Source organism: Chaetodon trifascialis, chromosome 21, assembly GCF_039877785.1.
Source record: "Chaetodon trifascialis isolate fChaTrf1 chromosome 21, fChaTrf1.hap1, whole genome shotgun sequence".
NCBI classification, from domain to species: domain Eukaryota; kingdom Metazoa; phylum Chordata; class Actinopteri; order Chaetodontiformes; family Chaetodontidae; genus Chaetodon; species Chaetodon trifascialis.
The window spans coordinates 8340679-8361002 of NC_092076.1; the positions used below are offsets into that span (position 1 = coordinate 8340679).

The following is a 20324-nucleotide window of genomic DNA, read 5'->3' on the forward strand; positions in this document are numbered from 1 at the left end:
GTCGTGAACTCATTTTTGTAGGCAAATATAAGTTTTTCCTCGCCTTGATTCAAAGTTGTTAACAGCATATTTAACTCAAAGTAGTACATGAAAAGAGATTTTGCAGATTGCTGCAACACAATAAAACCGGCATTAAACGTTTTCAAAATGCCTTTGGCTCAGTAGCTTATGAACAGATAGCATAGGTACTGCAGAAAGTAAATTAAATGCATAGATTTAGTGTTTGTTTTTTTCCACCCCTTACATTCATTGAGCAAAGCAAAAGTTTACAAGGAAGAGTGAGAAAAGTGCATTTAGTAGTTTCCTTATTGTGGCAGGCATTCTCATTACTTGATCATGGCTCCCTCTTTTTGTGTTTGTGTTTTGCCATCTGTCATCTTGAGAGGCAAATGAACCAGCTGCCATGGAGTGTGATCTTGCCCAATCAGAAATGTGGTCCTTTTCAAAGCGCATCTGTGTGAAACCTTAAAAAATGCTGATGAAAAAAAAGTGTCTCAAAGTTGTTAATAACATTTTGGCTGGAGAATGTTTTCACCTAGACGCCCCCAATTAGCATAAATGCATAAACTATGCCTCATTACGGAAAACAGAGCTCTTGTGCAGAGAGTGTAAGAAACTGGATTCCTTCTGACATGCTCAGAGAAAATAAAAGAAAATATGATGTAACAGGTTGTTCCAGGGGAACAAAAAATGTTATTCTCAATCACACTTCTTTGTCGAACAGATGAGTGTTGAATTGTTTTCCACAAAACACTTGAGACACTGCCCAACACTTCTGCTGGCCCACAATCAGTGGGAGGGGGGCGGCAGGGGAGGGGCCTCCCTCTGATCCTCGTCTCCAACCCCCAGCGACAGCACAGCTGGGCACGAAGGATCGGCCTAATTTTCAGGGCCCTCTAATGATCGCCAAGAAGAGCAACCACTAATCCCTTAACTGAGAAAAATGATCTCCTGTAGCCCTGCAGTGCAGCTCCAGACCCCGAGAGTCCAGTTAGGACCCAACAGGCGCGAGTGTGGGGGGACTGAGTGGAGCCAGGACACCAGGCCGGTCCTGGTCCCCCCCGCCCCCCAGTCCCCCAGTCCTCTCCATAATGGAGGGTGTTGAGCTGTCCAAAAGTGATTAGCATGAGGGAGCCTCTGGCTGACTAAATAATGGGGAAATACAGAAACACTGTCTGTTATAACGCTGCTTTTTCTTTTTTCCTTTTTGAGTAAAGAAACTTCAACTGCTGGTACAACAAATCTTATACTTCGAACTTGACTTGGTTTTGGTATCAGAGTAACTTGATAATATGATTTTGATATTTTTTTTATTTGTGTAACAACAACAACAACAAAAAACATCTTTTCCAATTTTGTCCTGTTAAATCTGTCACTTTTGAAGCCACCCCATCCAGAAACTCTGCAGCTTGACAGCAGAATATTAAAGGAACACTCAGCTGAAAATGTACTTCATTTTATAGTATCTAAGTATCACAACTCTGATCCCCTGCAGGCTTGAAAAAGGCTTTGAAAAGTTTGTAGCTTGCTGCTTCGTGAAGTGTGGCACTCATAGTTTACACTACTAAATACACCACTTCTGTGTCACACGACTGCCAGCTCATAGCTCAGAGGCTCCAGTGGAAGTAGTGTAATTAGCAATTTATTGGCAAAGCGATAATTGTTTGGAAAATAGTCAGCATGAGGATCAACGGCGAGTAAAAGTAGACTGTGCAGCAGGAATGATTTGAGAAGTTTCTCTGGACGTAAATAAGTTTTTTTTGGCCATGACTCTGGGTCACCAAGAGAATCGATTGTAACTCGAAGCTGACTACAGATGCCGTTCTTCATGAAGTATTTAACAATAAATTTTTCAGAGGCACTTTTCTATGTCCATAGAAACTTTTCAAACCTATCCTGCAGGATAATGCACTTCTCCACCGCGGATCCAGTTCGTGATCCAAACTATCGTTGTTGCGCGAATAAATCACTAAATACGCTACTTCCAGTAATGCTTCATAGCAGGAAGCAATACTGGGACACAGAAGTAGAGTGATACTCTCTTGTCGAGATCCTGAGAGTTTGAAACATACAGAGCATGTGGATCAATACTGGAGAAGTTTCTACTTGTGGCGATACATTCTGACATATTTTCCTTTCAGGCCTACAGTTTCTAAAAAGATTTGTTTTCAGTGGAATGCTCCTTTAAACATAACCCTATCGTTCAAATATTTGCTACTAGTGCATCGTTTGAATTGTAGTAAAACATCTGAGCAGCTTATTGGAGCTTGATAAAATATTCAAGCTGCAGCACTTAGTCCCATTTAGTCAGTTACTGTAAATAGCAAAAATGTACATAAAATCCTGAAGCATACATATACAAGTATCTTGTGGAAAAGACAAATATGCAGTGGCGCTCGGTTGCATCAGTGAAAGTCCGGCTTCTCTGGGAAGGTGCATCCGACCCGTCTGATGATGACGTTGGCGGCGTAGTGTCCGGCCCGGATGCACTCTTCCAACGCGTGCTCCTGGACCAACGCATAGAGGAATCCTGGGTAGAAAGAAGAGCAAAGGTCAATCTGTAACCATGCATCACCTCGAAAAATTGTTTTGGGAGCAGTTAGCATTAATGTGAGCCCGTTGCTAATGGTTTCTGCAAAAGGGGACAGTGCTGTTTCATCCTCAACAGGACCCAAATGATGGCTGTTTTATGTGGTGCTAGGATAAGCTCATACAGAGTGAAAACAGCAGGCTAAATGTCACGCTCATATAATCTGGAGACATTACTATGTTACATAGTTGGCCGGTATCAAAGGTTAATTGGGAATGTACACAGAAATCAAGCTGTGCAGAAGATGATTTTCATGGCGTACCTCCCACAAAGGCGTCTCCCGCTCCGTTAGTGTCCACAATATCGTTCTGGTCAATGTCCAGAACAGGGAACATGGTCACCCTCTCACCTGTGGTCAAGACAACGGAGGGCTGTTAATTAAAGCTGAACACCAACCAACCAAGTTTTGGCTTATTGCTTCATTAATTGTAACTTCATATTGAAAAAAAAATCATGGGTCATGTCACACAGCAAGGCTTTCTTATAATTGGAGAAAGCTGGTTATTCAATTTTAGCACTCCAGCATGGGATAGTTTTTTGGCTAATTATTGACATGTAAAATAGAAGAATATGACTTGTAATGCATAATTAGTGTTGAGTAACCATTAAGGAACTCAAAGCTAATCATGTAGGAAGTTGGAGTAAAAATGTAGCCTTAAAAGGATGTGAAACTTCACTTAGCATCATTATCATCATTATTATCATTATTATTATCACTTTCTGAAGTTTGGGAAGCCATGAAGCAGACGAGTTTGGATCTCAAAACAAATATAGGAATTTGAAATAATGTAATAGTGCAAAAAAAAAAAGAAGCAATTTTACTAATTTTGTCAATGTCTCATTAGGCTGTTATGATTATGTTGTATTAGCCATGCTAATGGCTCGCAATGGTTCTGTCTACCTGTCAGTCGGTCCACTACTTTGGTCCTGACTAAAATATCTCAACAACTATTTCAGACATTGTCATGAAAGTTTGTGCACACATTCAGAATCTGAATTTGTCCAATCCAATGCTTTATGACAAGATACCTGCAAAACAATAATAAATAACACTCCCATCAGTCTCAGCTGTACACTGTGTTTGGTGCTAATTAGCAAATGTTCACATTTCAACATGCTAAACTAAGACACTGAACATGATAAACCTTACACCTGCTCAACATCAACATTTTAGCATCATCACTGTGAGCATGTTAGCATGCTGGTCTTAGCATTTACCTCAAAGCAGCCTCACGAAGCTGCTACTCTCAAGTCTTGTTAATGTGTTTTTGGGATAAACTTTAGACAGATGATAATCCTAACATTTGAGAGGCTGTATTGAGTGACTGTTTGGCATTTTTACATAAAAAAAAAAGATTATTAAAATTGTTCTTTTTTTTGTGGACATACAAAGGGATTATTTAACTATTGTTTCAGCAGAAATGAGAGGCAAGAATGAGAAGGATTGTCTGCAAAAACAATGTATAGCTAATCCCTCTCAATCACTGTTTAAGACTAATGCCCATATTTTCTTATTCTGCTGTGGGTGTCAACCTTTGGCCAGTGGGTGTGTAGTCTTGGCCAATAATGGCGTGCAGATCGAGATCAGCAGTTTGTAACCATGCATTTAAGAGGAAGCCATGAATGTTGTCTTTACAAACCGCAGCCAACATATCCTACTTATTCTACCTTTAAAACAGGGGGTACTCCTATACCTGAAACACTGCGATGTCCTGCAGCGGCTTAAATAAAATTTCCAGACGCAACAGATGATCAAATGCAAAAATTCCCAACCTCTCTAATGCTTTAGGTGAGTGCTCTGATAAACAGTCACTGTAAGCTGTTTCAGTTAAAACCGGAATCCATTAAATGAGGGTCTCTTTATTATCTTCAGTGGATTATATTGCTTCAATTATCAGTAGCATATGCACTTCAAAGGACTTCCAGTTTAAAGGAGAGGGGGGAAAAAAAGAAACAAAAATCTACCAGATGACAAAGTCTGGAGGTGTAGAGTGACATTAAATCAGCAACTTATGTCAGAAGAATCTAAACCACACACACAATCTTCAAACAATCCGAGGGCTCTGGTGCCGACATGAACCTTCAAAAAGGTGCAGGAGACAAAAGACTGACATGTGGATAAAAGGAACACGAGGAGGCTGACAGACCTCTTATTGAGAAAAAAAGGCTGGAGTTTAAGAACATGAGAGAAAAAAACTACAAAAAAGTTGTTTAATGAGGCTCCCTGCTAATCTAACAGTGGCTCACAGGATATCTGTGCTGCACGACACCCCACCTTATTAATTTTTGAATACATTTCTGTCCTTGTCCTACAGGGCGAAAGATACACAACCTGCCGCCGAGCATATGCTCAACACATGAAGTCAAGGAAAAGACTGTAATACACCAACTGTGAAAACTCCATCAAGTTGTGGTTGAAAATGACATCTTACCGAGCAGAGTGATTGTGTTCCAGGTCAGGCACTGACGATGCATCAGATAAAGACTGTGTTTTAATAACGACACATTTTCTCTTCAAAAGGAAAGCAGGTGATTGTCACTTTGCTAATAAATTACAATAAGACACGAATCCTTTTAGGATCAGCTAATTAGCTGCATAACGACTTTGCTTAATTAATGCCACAGATGAAGAATCCTCCGCCCTCTTGAAACGATTAACCGCAAAGGAAAATGTGCTAACAATAAATTCCACTTTGTCAGTTATTCCACAGTTAAGAAACTCAAGTTGTTAGATGTGGCTGTGCTTACGCGGCGCACTTTGCGGTTAGAAAAGCGGATGCTTTAAAATCTGAAGCTGCTGCACTTGTTCAGCACAGATTCGGCTGTTCATTGGACCTGAGAAATCCAGCAAAAATAACAGTGTAAATATGTTTATGCTTGTTAAAAAAATGGTTACTCTCTCCAGTGTGGGTGTCAGGTCTTATTAGAAATTGGCAACAAGGTAACTTCTCACTTAAAGTGATGCTCATCTTTGTGATAACGCGACATGCAGAGGTGTCAGAATTCACTGAACAAACCTGAATCTGTTAGACCTATCGCTGTGTTGTGGCAATTAAGACTTCTGGGACTGGCTTCTTGTTAAAATCCTTTAAATTCAGTGGGAATTGGATACTCGAACCTGCATCAGGGTGTTCTTTTCCTCCTCTTTGTGTAGCTCTCTGGCTGAGCTTTTTCTTTTTATTTCACTCAACTGGTGCTTCCAGGAAATTGGCATATTTACAATTTTTTTCCACCAAACTAGTACATTTTTCACCATTTTCTACAAAAGAGAATGGGAATTTGGAACCACAGCTAAAGTCAATTTTTGCTTCACTGGAGCAAACACGATAATAAGTAAGTAATTTTTGTTGCATTACAGCTCACTTGTATTTTTTAGCCATGTTAGCAGTGTGGCTGTGGGGACAACAGTGTCCTTCTGTCCACCACATGAGTCCAGACTGATCTACCGCAGCAATTACTGGAGGCAGTGCCATGGAATTCATTTCCAGACTATGACTCCTAAGAATGTTCGCGATGCTCTAGCGCCATCATCAGGTGAAAATCTTGCAAAACCAAATAAATTCCCATCAGCCTCAGCTGCACTTTGTGTTTAATGTTAATTAGCTAATGTTAGCATGTTAGCACATTACTTGCTAAACATTAACATGCTACGGGGTGCCCCTGTAACTCAGCTGGTAGGGTGTGCACCCCACATATTGAAGCTGCCTGTCCTTCCTCTGCAATGACCGCAGGCTCGACTCCCACCTGCGGCTCAATTACCGCGTGTCGCCCCCTCTTTCTCTGCCCCCTTTCCTCTCGTATCTTAAGCTGTCGCTATCATAAAGGCTAAAAAAGCGCAAGAACAAAAAAAAAAACAAAAAAAAAACATCAACATGTTTGCATTGTCATTGTTAGCATATTAGCATGTTAGCTAAAAGTACCATTGAGCCGAAGTACAGCCTCACAGAGCAGCTAGCATGGCTGTAGACAAGTCAATTTTACATGTATAGATAAAAATCTCAACTTTCGCTCACCGGGCTACAGATTGTGTGCAACTCACAACACCCTTCATCCTTAGATCCTAGATGACTGCAATTTTTATAAAAACACAACAAAATGGACACATTTATAGCAATTTTCTTAAAAAAAAAAAAAAAAAAGGAAAAAAAAGGCAGTTGCAAATTCATTAATTTTGGCCACAAAAAAGCTCAACATTTGGGCTTGTACCTTGATATTTGGTCCTTGTCAATAGAGATTTTTTTTTAAAAATCTTCTTTTCTTTCATAAAACATGTAGATGCGAACATGTGAATTTGAATTTCAGCCCCTCAGAGACGTACTCTTTGACATTTCCAACTGATCGGTTCATTGTGGGCGGCATGATGTTGTTGATGGCGTTCAGAACTTTCCGAGAACTCTTTCTAGAAGCATGGCACAGCACACATCCAATATTTCTCTTCCTTCTCCCATCACGGCCAGAGCTTGTACTCTGCTGCTGGGGGAAAGTTCACATAACCTCATTGATGCAAATTATTAAATTTGACTGACATGTTAACTCAGGTTACAGTCCAACAATTCCCCAGCCGTCTGCAGCACAGATCCAATTGGCAACAATGGCATGAAAAAAAAAACCCTCCTGCCAAAACACTCTGTTGTTTCTGGCTTGTAGAACGTCTGAAAACATCACTTTGCTGAAATCATTTCACATTTCACTGTAATGAGATCGGCAACATTATTTTCAATCACTGAGACTCTGCAGTACTTTTTAACTGTTCTTTAACACTAACATATTCTTGCTCCTAGAGTGTGGTTTGACAAAATGAGTGAAGCAGCAGACTGGTAGTGAATATGTGGGAGTGCAGTATGGATGTGCTTTGACAGGTAAACTGCAACGGAGAGAGAGAGAGGAAAAAAAAAAGCTGTGAGAAAAAATTTGAAGGAACTCAAATACTTCCTTCGAGTAAGCTATAATTGTGTGCTTTTGTTAATTCGCTCTTCATAATTCCCTCATTACAACTCTTGAATGGTGGTGATTAAACTTAAGAAATTCTTTCAACAGGCGTCTCTTTGAAATGAGTATCAATTAAGCCCTTTATTATTGGCCATTCTTTTTAACAATGCCAATTCACAGCACAACACTGACTGAGAAAATGCTCTCCTGTTAAAAAAAAAAAAAAAAAAAAAAAGCAACTGTACATGCAAATAAGACGACCTCGGCTTTATTGGAAAATGAGCATATGGAGCGATGTTCTGACTCCGACTGAAATTATTACACGCTTCATTTGATTGTGTTCCAGCGCTCACTATTGTTGCTTTGACAGAAAGCAGGTAGATCAAATAGTTGGCAGGTCATTAAAATTAACTTTGATCCTGTCGCACTGTATCATCTTCACAAGCAAAACGATTAATACATCACTTTAAATGACGAGCTGCTAAGTGACTGGAGAGCACACATGACTGTTTAGCTGAAAGGCATGAGCTAAAGGACTAAAGAGTTGAAGTACAACATCTTTATGTGAGAAACTTCCCCAAGAATACTACTTCTTCTTCTGGAACGTTTCCTTTTGCTTTCCAGCCAAACTCTGAGCCTCGGAGAGGAAAACAACGTCCCGCTCTTGGCAAACGCGGCTGGTTAGGAGCAAGTTGACATTCAATCTGTTTCCCTATCATAACCAGCATCTTTGTTCACAATTGAGTTAGAAAAAAAATGCATATGCCTGTAATTACTGTAACCACAGGCAAAAGATCATCGCCAACCAATATCCTTTCAGGGAGACATGAAAGAAAACATTTCAATGTGAGATGCCAAGGGAAAAGAGAGGCGGTCTTTCTCACAGCGCTGAATGTTAATTGATTTAGTCTATCACGAAGTATAGACCATAAACATCCTGCTTCTTAAAGAGACTATTCAAGTCGACCTGTCAGTAATTCTGCAACGCTTCATCTACGGGAACTTTGGAGACTGACAAATAAACCTGCTTTAAAAAAAGCCTCCTGCCTCGCAGCCAGCGCTCATTCCTCAGTCTACCTTATGTGATTAACATGTATAGATCAGGTTTTTTTCCAAGTCGAAATCTGCCTGCTCGGCCCCCTCGAGAGCCCTAAAACTCCGCAAGGAGCCGAGTCAGGCTTTATCAAGTCCTTATCAGCGATTAGAGCGGCGACCCCCGCTGAATGATCGTTTATTAGATCTCCTCACCGTTAAGGTTCAGGGCACAATGATCTTAATTACTGCTTTAATGGGTGTATAAGCAAAAGCCCAGTGTAGTTCAGCAGTGTCAGTGGCAGCTAAATAAAGGGCCATTTCCCCTGCTCCCAGCTCTTAAAAGGCACGTTTGAAGCGGTGGCGTGATGAAAGGCTCCAAATGAAGGGCAGGGGGAAAAAAAAAAAAAGAACAATAACGAATTGACATCTCTTTTTGGAGAATTATACCACGGGGGAAGGCATTCTCCCATCCTTAATCACTATAAAATGGTTTAACATGACATGCAGAGGCTGGCAAATGATCAAATCCTGACAGGAGGACAAATTGCAAACAAAATGAGAGATCAAGTTTATTAGAGCGCCGCCTCTGGGAAATGAAAATCTTTAATTCTCTTTTTACATTGACATTTATTTGGCTGGCATGAATAGCGATGTTCTCACACACACATACACACACACCGATTGTGCTGCACCGACTACTGTAACTGCTCCACTGCAATGATAGCACAGTCAATGACATTTATCATGTTTGCCTTTGTAGATGACATCTGAAACACATTGTCTTTCATCCCGCCTGCATTCATCATGTATTTTATATAAAGTTCACAGCGGCGCACGGCTCTGTCTTCATGCAGGAGCAATGAGAGGAGCAGGCGGGAATTATCCATCACCTCCAGCACAATGGATGGATTCTTGTTCTTTTTAACTGTCGGGCTCCTGCTTAAAGATTTCTTTTCGAATCCTCATGAAAGGCAATGTACTTCCAGGAATTCTACTTTGAAAATGAATGCGGCCAGTGCGTCGCCCTTTCGGAGCGGAACAGCTGCACTGAGTGATTTTTTAGGTTTTTTTGCATATATTTGGCATATTATGACATTGACAAAATTATTCTTAGTAATAGTGTGATATAACCACATCATGAGTAGATACCACAGTGACATCTAATTTACACTTCCAAGAGACGAAGCAGCATTAGCATTAATTGAGGGTTTTGTCTGTATGCATCGGTGTATAATATTCAGCATCCTTTACACTCTGCTTTTGTTCTCCACCAGCCCCTGAGGGAAATATCTGGTTATTTAGCTGCTAAATGCTCTACTCTGTCCCCCATGTAGTTGTTGACTGTGTCTATAGTGGGTTTATCATAGCTTTATTGCTGATAACAGCTGCCTGCTGTGGCTGTTAACAACACTGATGAGAGAGATCCTAACAGTAAAGTTACCGGCCGTAAAACCAAAAAAATCAGTTAAAAGACGCTAACAACCGCAGAGTGAGGTATTCTATAATTCTGTTCATTACATCCCCTTTGACATCACACACCGTTATCTTATCCATTGTTAATATAAAAATATTGATTAGAGCCACTTTCACCCTTTATTATACCAAGTTAGTCTCTTGCGACAATTGAAACACAAATCACAATGGAAAGCACAGAAAACATAAGATTAATTATTGATTTTTTAATAATGCCACCAGTGACATACTGTCGCTTCGGCTCGTAAATCCTCTTGCCAGCAGTATGAAATTGAGGACATTGGACACATGTGAAGGCAGCGTCCTGCAGTGCTAACAGTCCTGCTGTAGCTGTGCTTCTCTGCAGTCCCCAGTGATGAGTGATATGTTGGAGTCTTTACCTGAGGCCATCTCTCCCCGCGCACGACTAGTCTGAGCTGCAAGGGCAACGAGGAGAGACACCCTGTGGCTCTAAACAAAGGCAAAGGCTCCCAGCAGTAATCGGAAACTATCGTCTCTCCCCACACCGCTTAAACCTGCAACCCCTGCTCAGTTGTGATGACACTGCCTTTTAATGTCCCACTAACAAATCTGCCCTGAATCAAAGGAAACTGGATTGATTTGTGGACCAACATTGTCAAGCCTCTCCTCAAGGTCACTATGCCAGCATTTTGCAGGGGAAAAAAAAAGGCCAGGATGTGAGAGTTGCAGCATTAAAAATTGCTGAGGACTGGCCTGGAGTCTGTCCAAGACAAAGTTAGAAGTACTTCACAAATCAATGCCTGCTCTCTGCATCCCCCACATTTCTTTTGTGCTGTGAAATGACAGAATGTAGTGCAAGCATTCTTTTTTTTAACATCTGGTGTCAATATTGCAGGTTAACTTCAAAGAAATTACTGATAGCATTCAGCTCTCTTCAGTCAGCAATCTACCATCTATTTAAGGCTGCGCTCTGCAGTTTTGAGATATGAGGTTTAAGCGAAGGGTAAAGATGTCCAAAAGGGGCCAAAGTCGGGGTGGCTTCGAGTGGTGCTTAAGTGGAAATATGTATAAACGGACAGATAAAAACCAGAAAACAAACTTGGCCTACCAACAGTTGCAACAGTGTCATCCTTGCCCTGGGTGAAGACCACCACTCGTTGCCTCTTCGTGTTGTCCTTGGGGAGGTTTTGGGTTTTCTTTGCAATCTCCGCGATGTCATCTGTCTGTAAAAAACACCAGACGACTGGGTGAGTGTGTTAAGCTGAGTGGATGCATCATGAAGAGCAATTTCTGAGGAGTTAATCAAAGATCACAAGTGTGACTGAGAGAGGTCAGATTTTGCCAATGCTGCCACACGGATCAAGTGATAATGAAACCAGATGGGCTATGAAACCGCCTCGAGAAAGATCAATAGGACTGCTCAATGATGTTTCCATGCAGTTACGGGAGAGCTGTAAAATATTAGAATGTCATATTCCCTAAGTGAGATGAAAATAAGCGTGTGAAGATATGCTGTTGTCAGATAAAGCTACTTCTGCCAGCTGAAGGGATAGGTGGTGCGTGTACTGTATCATTCTCTTCCTGAAACAGGCCATCTCTCCTCAGCATCTGCACAGAATGGATATTCTCGCCTGGAGACGACAGAACTCTCCGGAGTGCTTGCCTTTGATCATGAGAGGGATAAAAAAACCCACACCTGTCAGTGCTACTTTATTATTAACTCATCATGATGTACTATGAGCAGGTGGAATGTCTTTATCGCCGCCTCGCAGCGGGGTGGACTCTGCTTTTCCGTAATACAGCACACTGAGGAGCTAGCATTAAGGGTCGTAGACGCCTCTAGCATCTGTATCAAAGCTAACACTGGAGCACCTTCAGGGCGAGCAAATACTGTGGTTATGGGAGTAATCAGAGAGATAGGCTCCAATACCACCAGCCACACTGGCTCACTCAAACCAATGAGCTTTTACACCTCTAAATGCTTCCCAAATGTCCTTTAATCAGCCCTGAGAGGTCCGGGGAGACCCTTGGCTGAGGAAAAATGGGTGTAACACTCTAAGTAAGTGCTAATGGTGAGGTTAATACAGAGGCTGTTAGCAGGCGATGGCGAAAAAAAAAAAAAAAGGCAATTTGTCACTGTGACTGGATGTAACCACAAGCACTCCTCCAGACACTGAATGCAAAACCGCACAAGGCTTCGGCACATTGTCACCCTTCGGTTTTATGTTCGCTGACATAAAAAAAGCGCTCTACTCAGGTTTAGGAGCTAAAGGGTTCTAAGGGCCAGAGGTGGTAGGGTAAGCATCATGGCTGTTGAGCAGGCTACACACACATAAGCACACATAATCACATGCAGACGACTTCCTCCATTTTGCCTGGCAGACAAACTTACCTGACGAGATCCTACGGCAAAAGAACGCAGAGAAACAACATGAGTGCAAAACAAATGAACTGCCAAATGATACGGTCAATTGAGCTGACTGCTGACAAATGGCAATAGTTTCAATTGTGCGCCAATTGATCAGGCATAAATCAACAAAGCGAGTTTAACAGCGGTGCTAAAATGTGTTTCTGTGCCGAAGCCAGTGAGGAAGTGATCATCTCCACTGCAGGCTGTTTGAGAAACACAGCCAGGGAGAGATTCAATTAGAGCTGCGATGCACATAGTTCTTTGAGCATTTAAAGGAAACAGATCACAATCAGGCAACTGTGTTCACATCTGCTGATTGCTGTTTTAGAGAGGACAAGTGCTTTGTCTTGTGTTTACACTGAAGGAGTGCTGCTGTCATTTTTATTCGTCATCCATAATGTGATGATAACAATTCAGAATACATTAAAAGAGCATCATGCAGCGTTTTTGGGTCAGGAATCGACTACTGGGCAGCAGCTCCAACAATATCCAATTATAGAATCTCTGACTGGACTTTAACTGAGTTTAAATGAACTTCACTGGCCTCCAAAGAGTCAGAGACTCAATCTTGAATGCACTAATTACTTTTAGTTGTTTTTTTTTTTAGATGTTTAGTGTAAATTTGACAGAATAACTTTTGAATTGTTTTTTGCGCACAACTGGATCATAATTCTCAGCTGTTGTTCATCAGCTCGCGCTAGAATCATATTTAACCTTATCACTTTCTAAACGCCTGCTGTAAAAATGAATGATTATGAATGATGGTTAGCATGTACACATGTAATCTTGTTTGATTGAATGTATGCTAATTATTGGAAGAAAGCTAACTGACATTTAACATTTGAGTTTAGCAAAAAAAAAAAATCTCAGCATAAGATCCACTTACTGGAAATGTTCCGGAGCTTTCAGCCACATCTCACTCATCTCAGTATGACTGATATAGGCCATTTTATATCCAGATAACTTAATTTCCTGCCTGCGTGCCTTTGAAGATTCTCATTTATCCAAGTCATGGTACACAAAGGCAGCTGGACTTGCTTGAGGTTCTACAAGACGTTTCGGCTCTCATCCAACAGGCTTCTTCAGTTCGACCTGACTGGTGGGGAGTCCCAGGCATTTATCCTCTTGCAGGATCATCAACCCACCCAGCCATCATGTGAGCTGTTTGGGTCACATGAGTCATGGGTGTCAATGGGTGTTAATGGGTGAGTCATGCTGTGAATGGGTGGTCCTTGTGGTCTGGCCTTTTTGGATTGTGTGATACACATCGAAGATGAGAGATGAATCAAGGTCTACAGAAAACCTACACACACTGATCAATATTTGATCTTTGATTCTCACCACCCAGTGGGGCACAAGCTGGGGTTTATCGAAAGCCTGCACCATCAGGCTCAGAATGTGGCCACAAGGACAGAAGTCTGATTTTTATGGCTACCCAAATTGGACCTTCATCAAGACCATGAAAAGACAGACCAGAAGAAGAAAAAGGACCATAAACAGAAAAATATTGTCACCCCTTACATTGCGGGAGTATCTGAGAAACTCAAGAGGACTTTTAACAAACACCACATCCCTGTGTACCTCAAGCCCAGCAACACTCTGCAAGCTTGTCCACCCTAAGGACAAACATTCAGGCACAAGAGCAATGTAGTGTACGCAGTCCAATGCAGCGAGGAATGCACAGACTTGTACATTGGGGAAACAAAACAACCGTTTCACAACAGCAACACAGGAGACCCATCACCTCAGGTCAAGACTCAGCAGTCCACCTACATCTTAAGGACAGGGGACACGCATTTGAGGACAATCATGTACATAGCGGGGGAAAATAGGTGATTTGAAAGAGGAGTGGGAGAAGCCGTCCATGTCAAACTGGAATGAACATCGCTGAACAGAGGAGCTGGTACACAACAACACTTATCAGCCACATACAATGCAGCCCTGAGATCCCTCCCCATGAGGATTAACACTCATTCACACCAAGACTCATGTGACCCCAACGACTGGCTGGGTGGGTCAACGACCCTGCAAGAGGATAAATGCCTGGGACTCCCCACCAGTCAGTTAGAGCTGAAGAAGCCTGCTAAACATCCTCTAGAAGTCCAGTTGCCGTTGCCAAAGAAAGCAAAGCGTTGTCTGCAATGACGAGCAATATCGCCGTCAAGAGCGTGATTTCCAACATGATGAAATGAACGCTTAAGCACAACATGATGTTTTTCTATCATCACATGACACATATCGTCAGATCACACAGCCCTAGTCATGGGGATGGTTCATTTGGTTTTACATGATAACCAGCGGTCGGATGTGATCATCCTTGCTATCTCTTTCTGCTGTTGAAAGCCATAAAATATGGCTGAAAGCTCCAGAAAACTGCTTTTGTCAAACTTATCCTTATTATACTGCTTTCAACTATATCACCCAGGATTATCCTGCACTCTGTTCATAATAGAAGTATATTGTGTATGTCTGAATGTAACATTTCTTTTAACTGTTGATTAAATTTAACAGTTTCTGCTGTAAATGAAGTCCATGTGGCTACTCTTTACTGTATATATATACTGAAGAATTGTCAGTGCACAATTATAGTATGGGGCCAAGAAAAATTGTCATCAGAAAGTGGCAAGTGGAAAAAAAGGACAACTGTGAGCCATCTAGAAATGCCCTAAGTACAGTACACACCACTGATGTTATCTGAGAAATCACATTCATCCAATGCAATTTCGCAGAGTGTTCTGGCAAATCAGGTTGACATGGAAAATGTCAAAGAATTGTAACTACTAGGAGAGTCTACACTTTGCCCTTTGTGCATTTTTTTCTGATGTGAGCCCCCCCCATCACTAACCCCCCCCCCCCCACTTTCCACTGCCTTCATCCCTTCTCCTCTCTTAAACCTGTCACTGCCATCAGGATTGCATTTCTATTCCAGTCACGTTGATCACACCGTTAGTGATTCTGGATGACAATTATTCACACAGTGCAGAGCCATATTCAAGGCAGCACTACCTATGAAAAGCGAGAAGGCACTCAAAATACCTGAGCGCATTTCAAAATCTCACATGCACCGGCCATTTGTGTTTTTGATTTCACATTTAAGAAGCAGCGCGAGGAATATGCAAAACACAAGCAAAATTTAGACCAAGGGAACATTCATTTTACACTGAAGAGGCAGCCCCACTTCAAAACACATAGTGCACATTCTATGGGGTAACAAGCACTGTAATTTTCATTTCCATAATCCAAAACCACAGGTGGCTGTAATTTGGTTATTAAAAGACTACAGTGTGTTTCAGTGTGGTGTAATGCTAAAGCAGTGAAGGGAAGACATACAGTATCATCCCTGAGTGCAATGAAGATAATGAGGAGGCTTTTTAACCAGGCAACCTGATGAGCACCAAGCCTGCAGAGAAAGGCTTGAAACCATGCCCAACTTCTCAGCTTCCCAAGAGGCTTTTCAAAATTCAATAAATAACATCTGTAGGCGATGTTGGGTGCAGACCTAGCAGAGTGCGTCATAACAGAGAGCTGGCTGAACAAAGAAACCATGACGACTGCCAGGTTTCCATAGCAACTGCTGCAAGGCCTGGAGAGTATAATAGCACATCAATCACTGTCCAAAAAGAACTTCATTATCAGCAAAAATAAACCTTTAGAATCTGTTTAGTGTGCAATTGCTGGTCAACTCACCTCAAAGCCCAGCTCTTTGGCAAATGTGGCCGCCTCCTAGAAAAGAAACACAAACAGACACACACACACACACATACACACACACACACACACAAATGAGCAGTTAATTACGAGTCACAAACAGAGCAGAATGTCACACTCCAGACGTGAAGTAAAGACATCTCGCTTGCCTCCGCTCCTCACATGTGCAGCCATGTCACTTGAAAATAAGTAACCTGAGTTAGTGTTGCTCTGCCAACTCCTGATTTAATAGGCATGCAGCCCACCCATTTAATCTATTGCCCCGCTTCAGCTCATCTTACCACGGCAGCATGAGACAACACCATGTCAGCCTCCAGCCATGAAACCACCACTGAAACCATGAATATGTGCTGGTATGTGGGAATCCCCAACACTGCAGGCATTCAACACCTATTCTTACAACAGGTGCACTTTAAAGGCCCATACCAGAGTTAATGTAAGTTTTTGCCAATTAACCGCAAATCATGTGATATTTACACTTAACTTTTTTTGAATATATGCTATGCTTTTAGATTTTGAGATCTATATTTTTTTCTCCACTCTTCAGGCGGCCATTGATTTCCAGTCATTAATGTATGGCAAATTTTTACTTTGTAGAATTTGTTTAAATTGATTTAAATTCATGCTGCATAGTTTTAGATATTCAGATGTATTATTTTCTACAGTGTCAGGGTGTCTGTTCATTTCCGCACAATATCAGAAATTCTCTTGAAAATTTTCTAATCGATCATTCTGAACAATTCTGCATTATTTGCATTTTTTTATTTAGGTGTGTTGTAAGTCAATGTCAACGTCTTGAATCCATCTGCAATTAAACTGCATTACAGTTTAAGAATTTCAAGTTTCAAGGGTTTTCCATTTGATTTTCAATGTTTGACTTTTAAATTGTATGCAAACGAGTGGAAATCAAAGGCTCCTCAGAAAAGTACATCCCAAATTTACACTGCACTGCCTACAAATGTAAGTTATAAAAAAGAACAAAACAAATTTAAACATTGTGCTTGTCAGTGTTTCAGTGTTTTTGGGACAAATTTCAGGGTCTGCTAATTGATTGCGCCTTGTTCAGAAATGAATGGAAATCAATAGTTGGTCGGGAAAATACATCCAAAAATCGAAATTACATCAGCAGGGTTTGCAATATGGCTGTGATGTCCAATTTGTGATTTGTAGTAAATAGACCAAAACATTCAAAACCACTGGTCTGATCCTTTAACTGGTGACAGAAGCTGTTGCTCGTCAGTTCAAAACAACGCCACAAATTGTGACAGGCAACCTCGTGCACTAAATTCACTTTTGACCCCAGACGAGGCAGTAAGTTGATGCTATGATTCTAAATAATCCAATTATCTGCAGAAGGGGGGCTGCTGTTTGTGTGACCTTGGGGAGAGGTTGACAACCTGGTCCTCAAACAGAAGGGGAGGAGATGACATGGAACAATAAGGTTACTGGGCCCTGGAGGAAAGCCTCACGGCTCTCTGCCTTGGATCAACATCACGGTGCCAGCAATATGTCAATTCATCAACCCCAAGCCCCCCCCCCCAACACACACATGCACACCAACTCCTTCAACACACACACACACACAGAGGTTGAGAGGCTAGTCAATTAGCTTCTGTAGCGCCAAGAAGCAGTTTCATAATGAGTAAAGGTGAGGAGTCTTGTCTTTTCTCCTCCCATTGCCTTTTCAATCCACAGAGGGCTCAGGTCTCACATTTGTTTTCATTTTATTTACAACCACATATTGACTTTCCTCCTCAGGAACGTTCCATCACCGACCAGCATGAGGCATCTCGCAGGGACACGAGCAGCTTGGAAAACGTCTTGTCAAAACAGTGATATTTCATCTCAAAGCATTTAAAAGAGACACATGAATGAAGGATGGGATAACAATGGTGCTGTTGAGCGGCACATGCCTCCGTCTCACCCTCCGTCTCTCTCTAGTTAGCAGCTATAATATTTGTGAGAAAAGCCTTTCGAGAGAGTGTGGGTGTTAGAAGAAAAGATAATTGAGGCGATGTCTATGAGCCACATGTGTACAGTGTACTCCCTTTCAGGAATTTATTAATTTCTATGAGCTCTTATGAATGCCAACATCAAAAATATTTGGTACTATAAGCTCAGCTAAACCTAATACATATATTGGTATGATAAATACTGTATGGTGGTAAATATGCAATTACTGGGACGACACAGGCAAGCCAATGAAACTGAAAAGATAGGAAATAAAAGTCACAATTTCTTAAGGGGCTTACAGTATTAATATTCAAAAATGTTCCAGGCTGTGCATGTTTCACATTTGACGTGTGCTGTTTTGGTACGTTGCGGTAGACGCTTTTCAAATGACAGTCCATGTGCTCCTACAGCTGTCGCAACAATGACAAGTGCTTCGAGTGACATCTGGGCAAAATCCTCTCGTGCTCAAAAAAGCATCTCGCTTGTTCGGAGATTGCTGTGATTGCACGCTCGCCTTTGATGATCCGCTCCGAGTCTGATTCCGAAGCAGAGAGGACTGTTGCAGATTTCGGGGCCTGCAAGTTCTCCTCCTTCTCCTCCTCGGGCAAACAAGGTAAAAGATAACAAGGCGGGCTGAGTGCATGAGCCCTCTGCAGCCATAGTTAGTATAAAGCTATCAGAATGTGTGAGATGTTGCTGCTGTCAGAGGCTTAAACAGTCAAAGGGATATTTTTAGAGAGCTTAAGCTAATAATCCAGAGCCCAGTCAGGGGGCGGGAGTCTACAATATCTTGCCAAGCAAAATGAAAGAGAAAACACACACTTCATGCAAAGGGCAGTTTTCACACTTTGTTTTCCTTGACACTGTATGTGACAGGGGCCTAACAGGCCTGGTTTATAAACAGTCTGTGCAGCCACAGTATGTGGGTATTCTACACGAAGCTATCCAGGCTGTATAGGCTTCATTTTCTTCCTGTAAATGAAGCTAAATTGGTAAGTTTGCATCCAGTCTTTATCTAATAGAGGAGCAAAGTGGGAATTCAGGATTCTGGAAGTAAAAACTTTACTCATTTTCTTGCTGATTGTGTTAGGTGACTTGCAGTAAGAGTATTTCTGAGTCTTGGGTGGACATCGACATTAGTAGTCATTTGGAGCCTTGTTCTGTGTCCACCTGATGAAATTAACTCCAGTATTTATTTGCTCTCCTTTTAGCTCTGCTTTTGGTCTCTACCAACTCATGCTGCTAAATGTGCTGTTACACTCACCCGCTGGTCAGCCACTGAGTCTGAGTCTGCTGTTTGGTGCTGAGCAGGTAAAGTACACTGGGTTTTACCCGGGTCTTTGCCTATAGGTAGCACCCTGTGTTCGTAAACCTGATTCCCTTGTTTGATTTAGCCAAACCCTCATTCCTGTGCTTTTATATTTTGATAGTGTATTTTTATCATTTTATCAATGATCAATAATTATATTTTATAATTATAATTATAGAATTATATTTTATTTCATTTACCGAGGTTATGTCTATACACAAACTACCCGCGTAGATATTTACTCAGCTACTCACAGTGCACACGCTGATACAACCCTATTTACTGATGCTGCCATATTGAGGAACGTGGACTATTCATCGCCGCAGCATTTAAAGAAAACTACTTCACTTCACTAGTCCACTTTGCTGCTATGAATCCATAACAGACATTTCCTACTGGCCTTAAAATTTAATATATGCATGTTTGCTTGCAAGGCACCATGGTAGAAGAGGAAAGAAAAGAAATTAATAAAACTAGAGAAGCCACTGGCTCTCCTTATAAAATATTCCAAACAACAAACCAAAGCAAGCATTTAGTTTTTCTCCCTTGTAACAAGTTGTTGAGCATATGTCACAGCAGGAGTGAGAGTTGAAAAAAAAAATCCAATTTCAGTGTTTCCCAAAGAATCTAAATCAAAGAGCAAACCTCAGTGCTAAGGTTAATAAAAGTTGATAAGCTGAAAAGCGTAACTCCCCCGAGCCATTCAGAAAATAGGCATTTGCTTGACCGTGTTAGCCTAAGCTGATGCTGAAGCTGAAATTGAATTGTATTTGACATTGTGTGTGAGAGTGGGGGGTGAGATACTGAGGAGGGTATAGCCCTGACAAGCTATTTACAACAACACCCTTGTTTTCTTCTTCCTTTCTGGGCCTTTCAATCAGAGCTCATTTCAAAGACACTGGAGTCTGAAGCCTACAACCATTTAAAGGAGAACTGACTTCCACAACTGTAGAATT

The 20324-nt window shown here is 41.4% G+C and overlaps 1 protein-coding gene across 2 annotated transcripts in view; it reads right to left on the bottom strand.

Moving 5' to 3' along the window:
* Positions 1-1209: 1209 nt before the first annotated feature.
* The window catches only part of LOC139349311 (adenosine kinase-like), a 101256-nt gene continuing 82141 nt past the window's right edge, over positions 1210-20324 (bottom strand). Inside the window, exons 8-11 of one of the 2 annotated variants that reach the window (XM_070989961.1) lie at positions 16086-16121; positions 11097-11211; positions 2853-2939; positions 1210-2530 (exon numbers count right to left, since the gene is read on the bottom strand). In XM_070989961.1, the coding sequence (XP_070846062.1) occupies positions 2406-2530; positions 2853-2939; positions 11097-11211; positions 16086-16121 (363 nt within the window). In that variant the 3' untranslated portion in view covers positions 1210-2405. The remainder of the gene's footprint in view (positions 2531-2852; positions 2940-11096; positions 11212-16085; positions 16122-20324) is intronic. The other variant, XM_070989963.1, reaches the window with a different exon arrangement.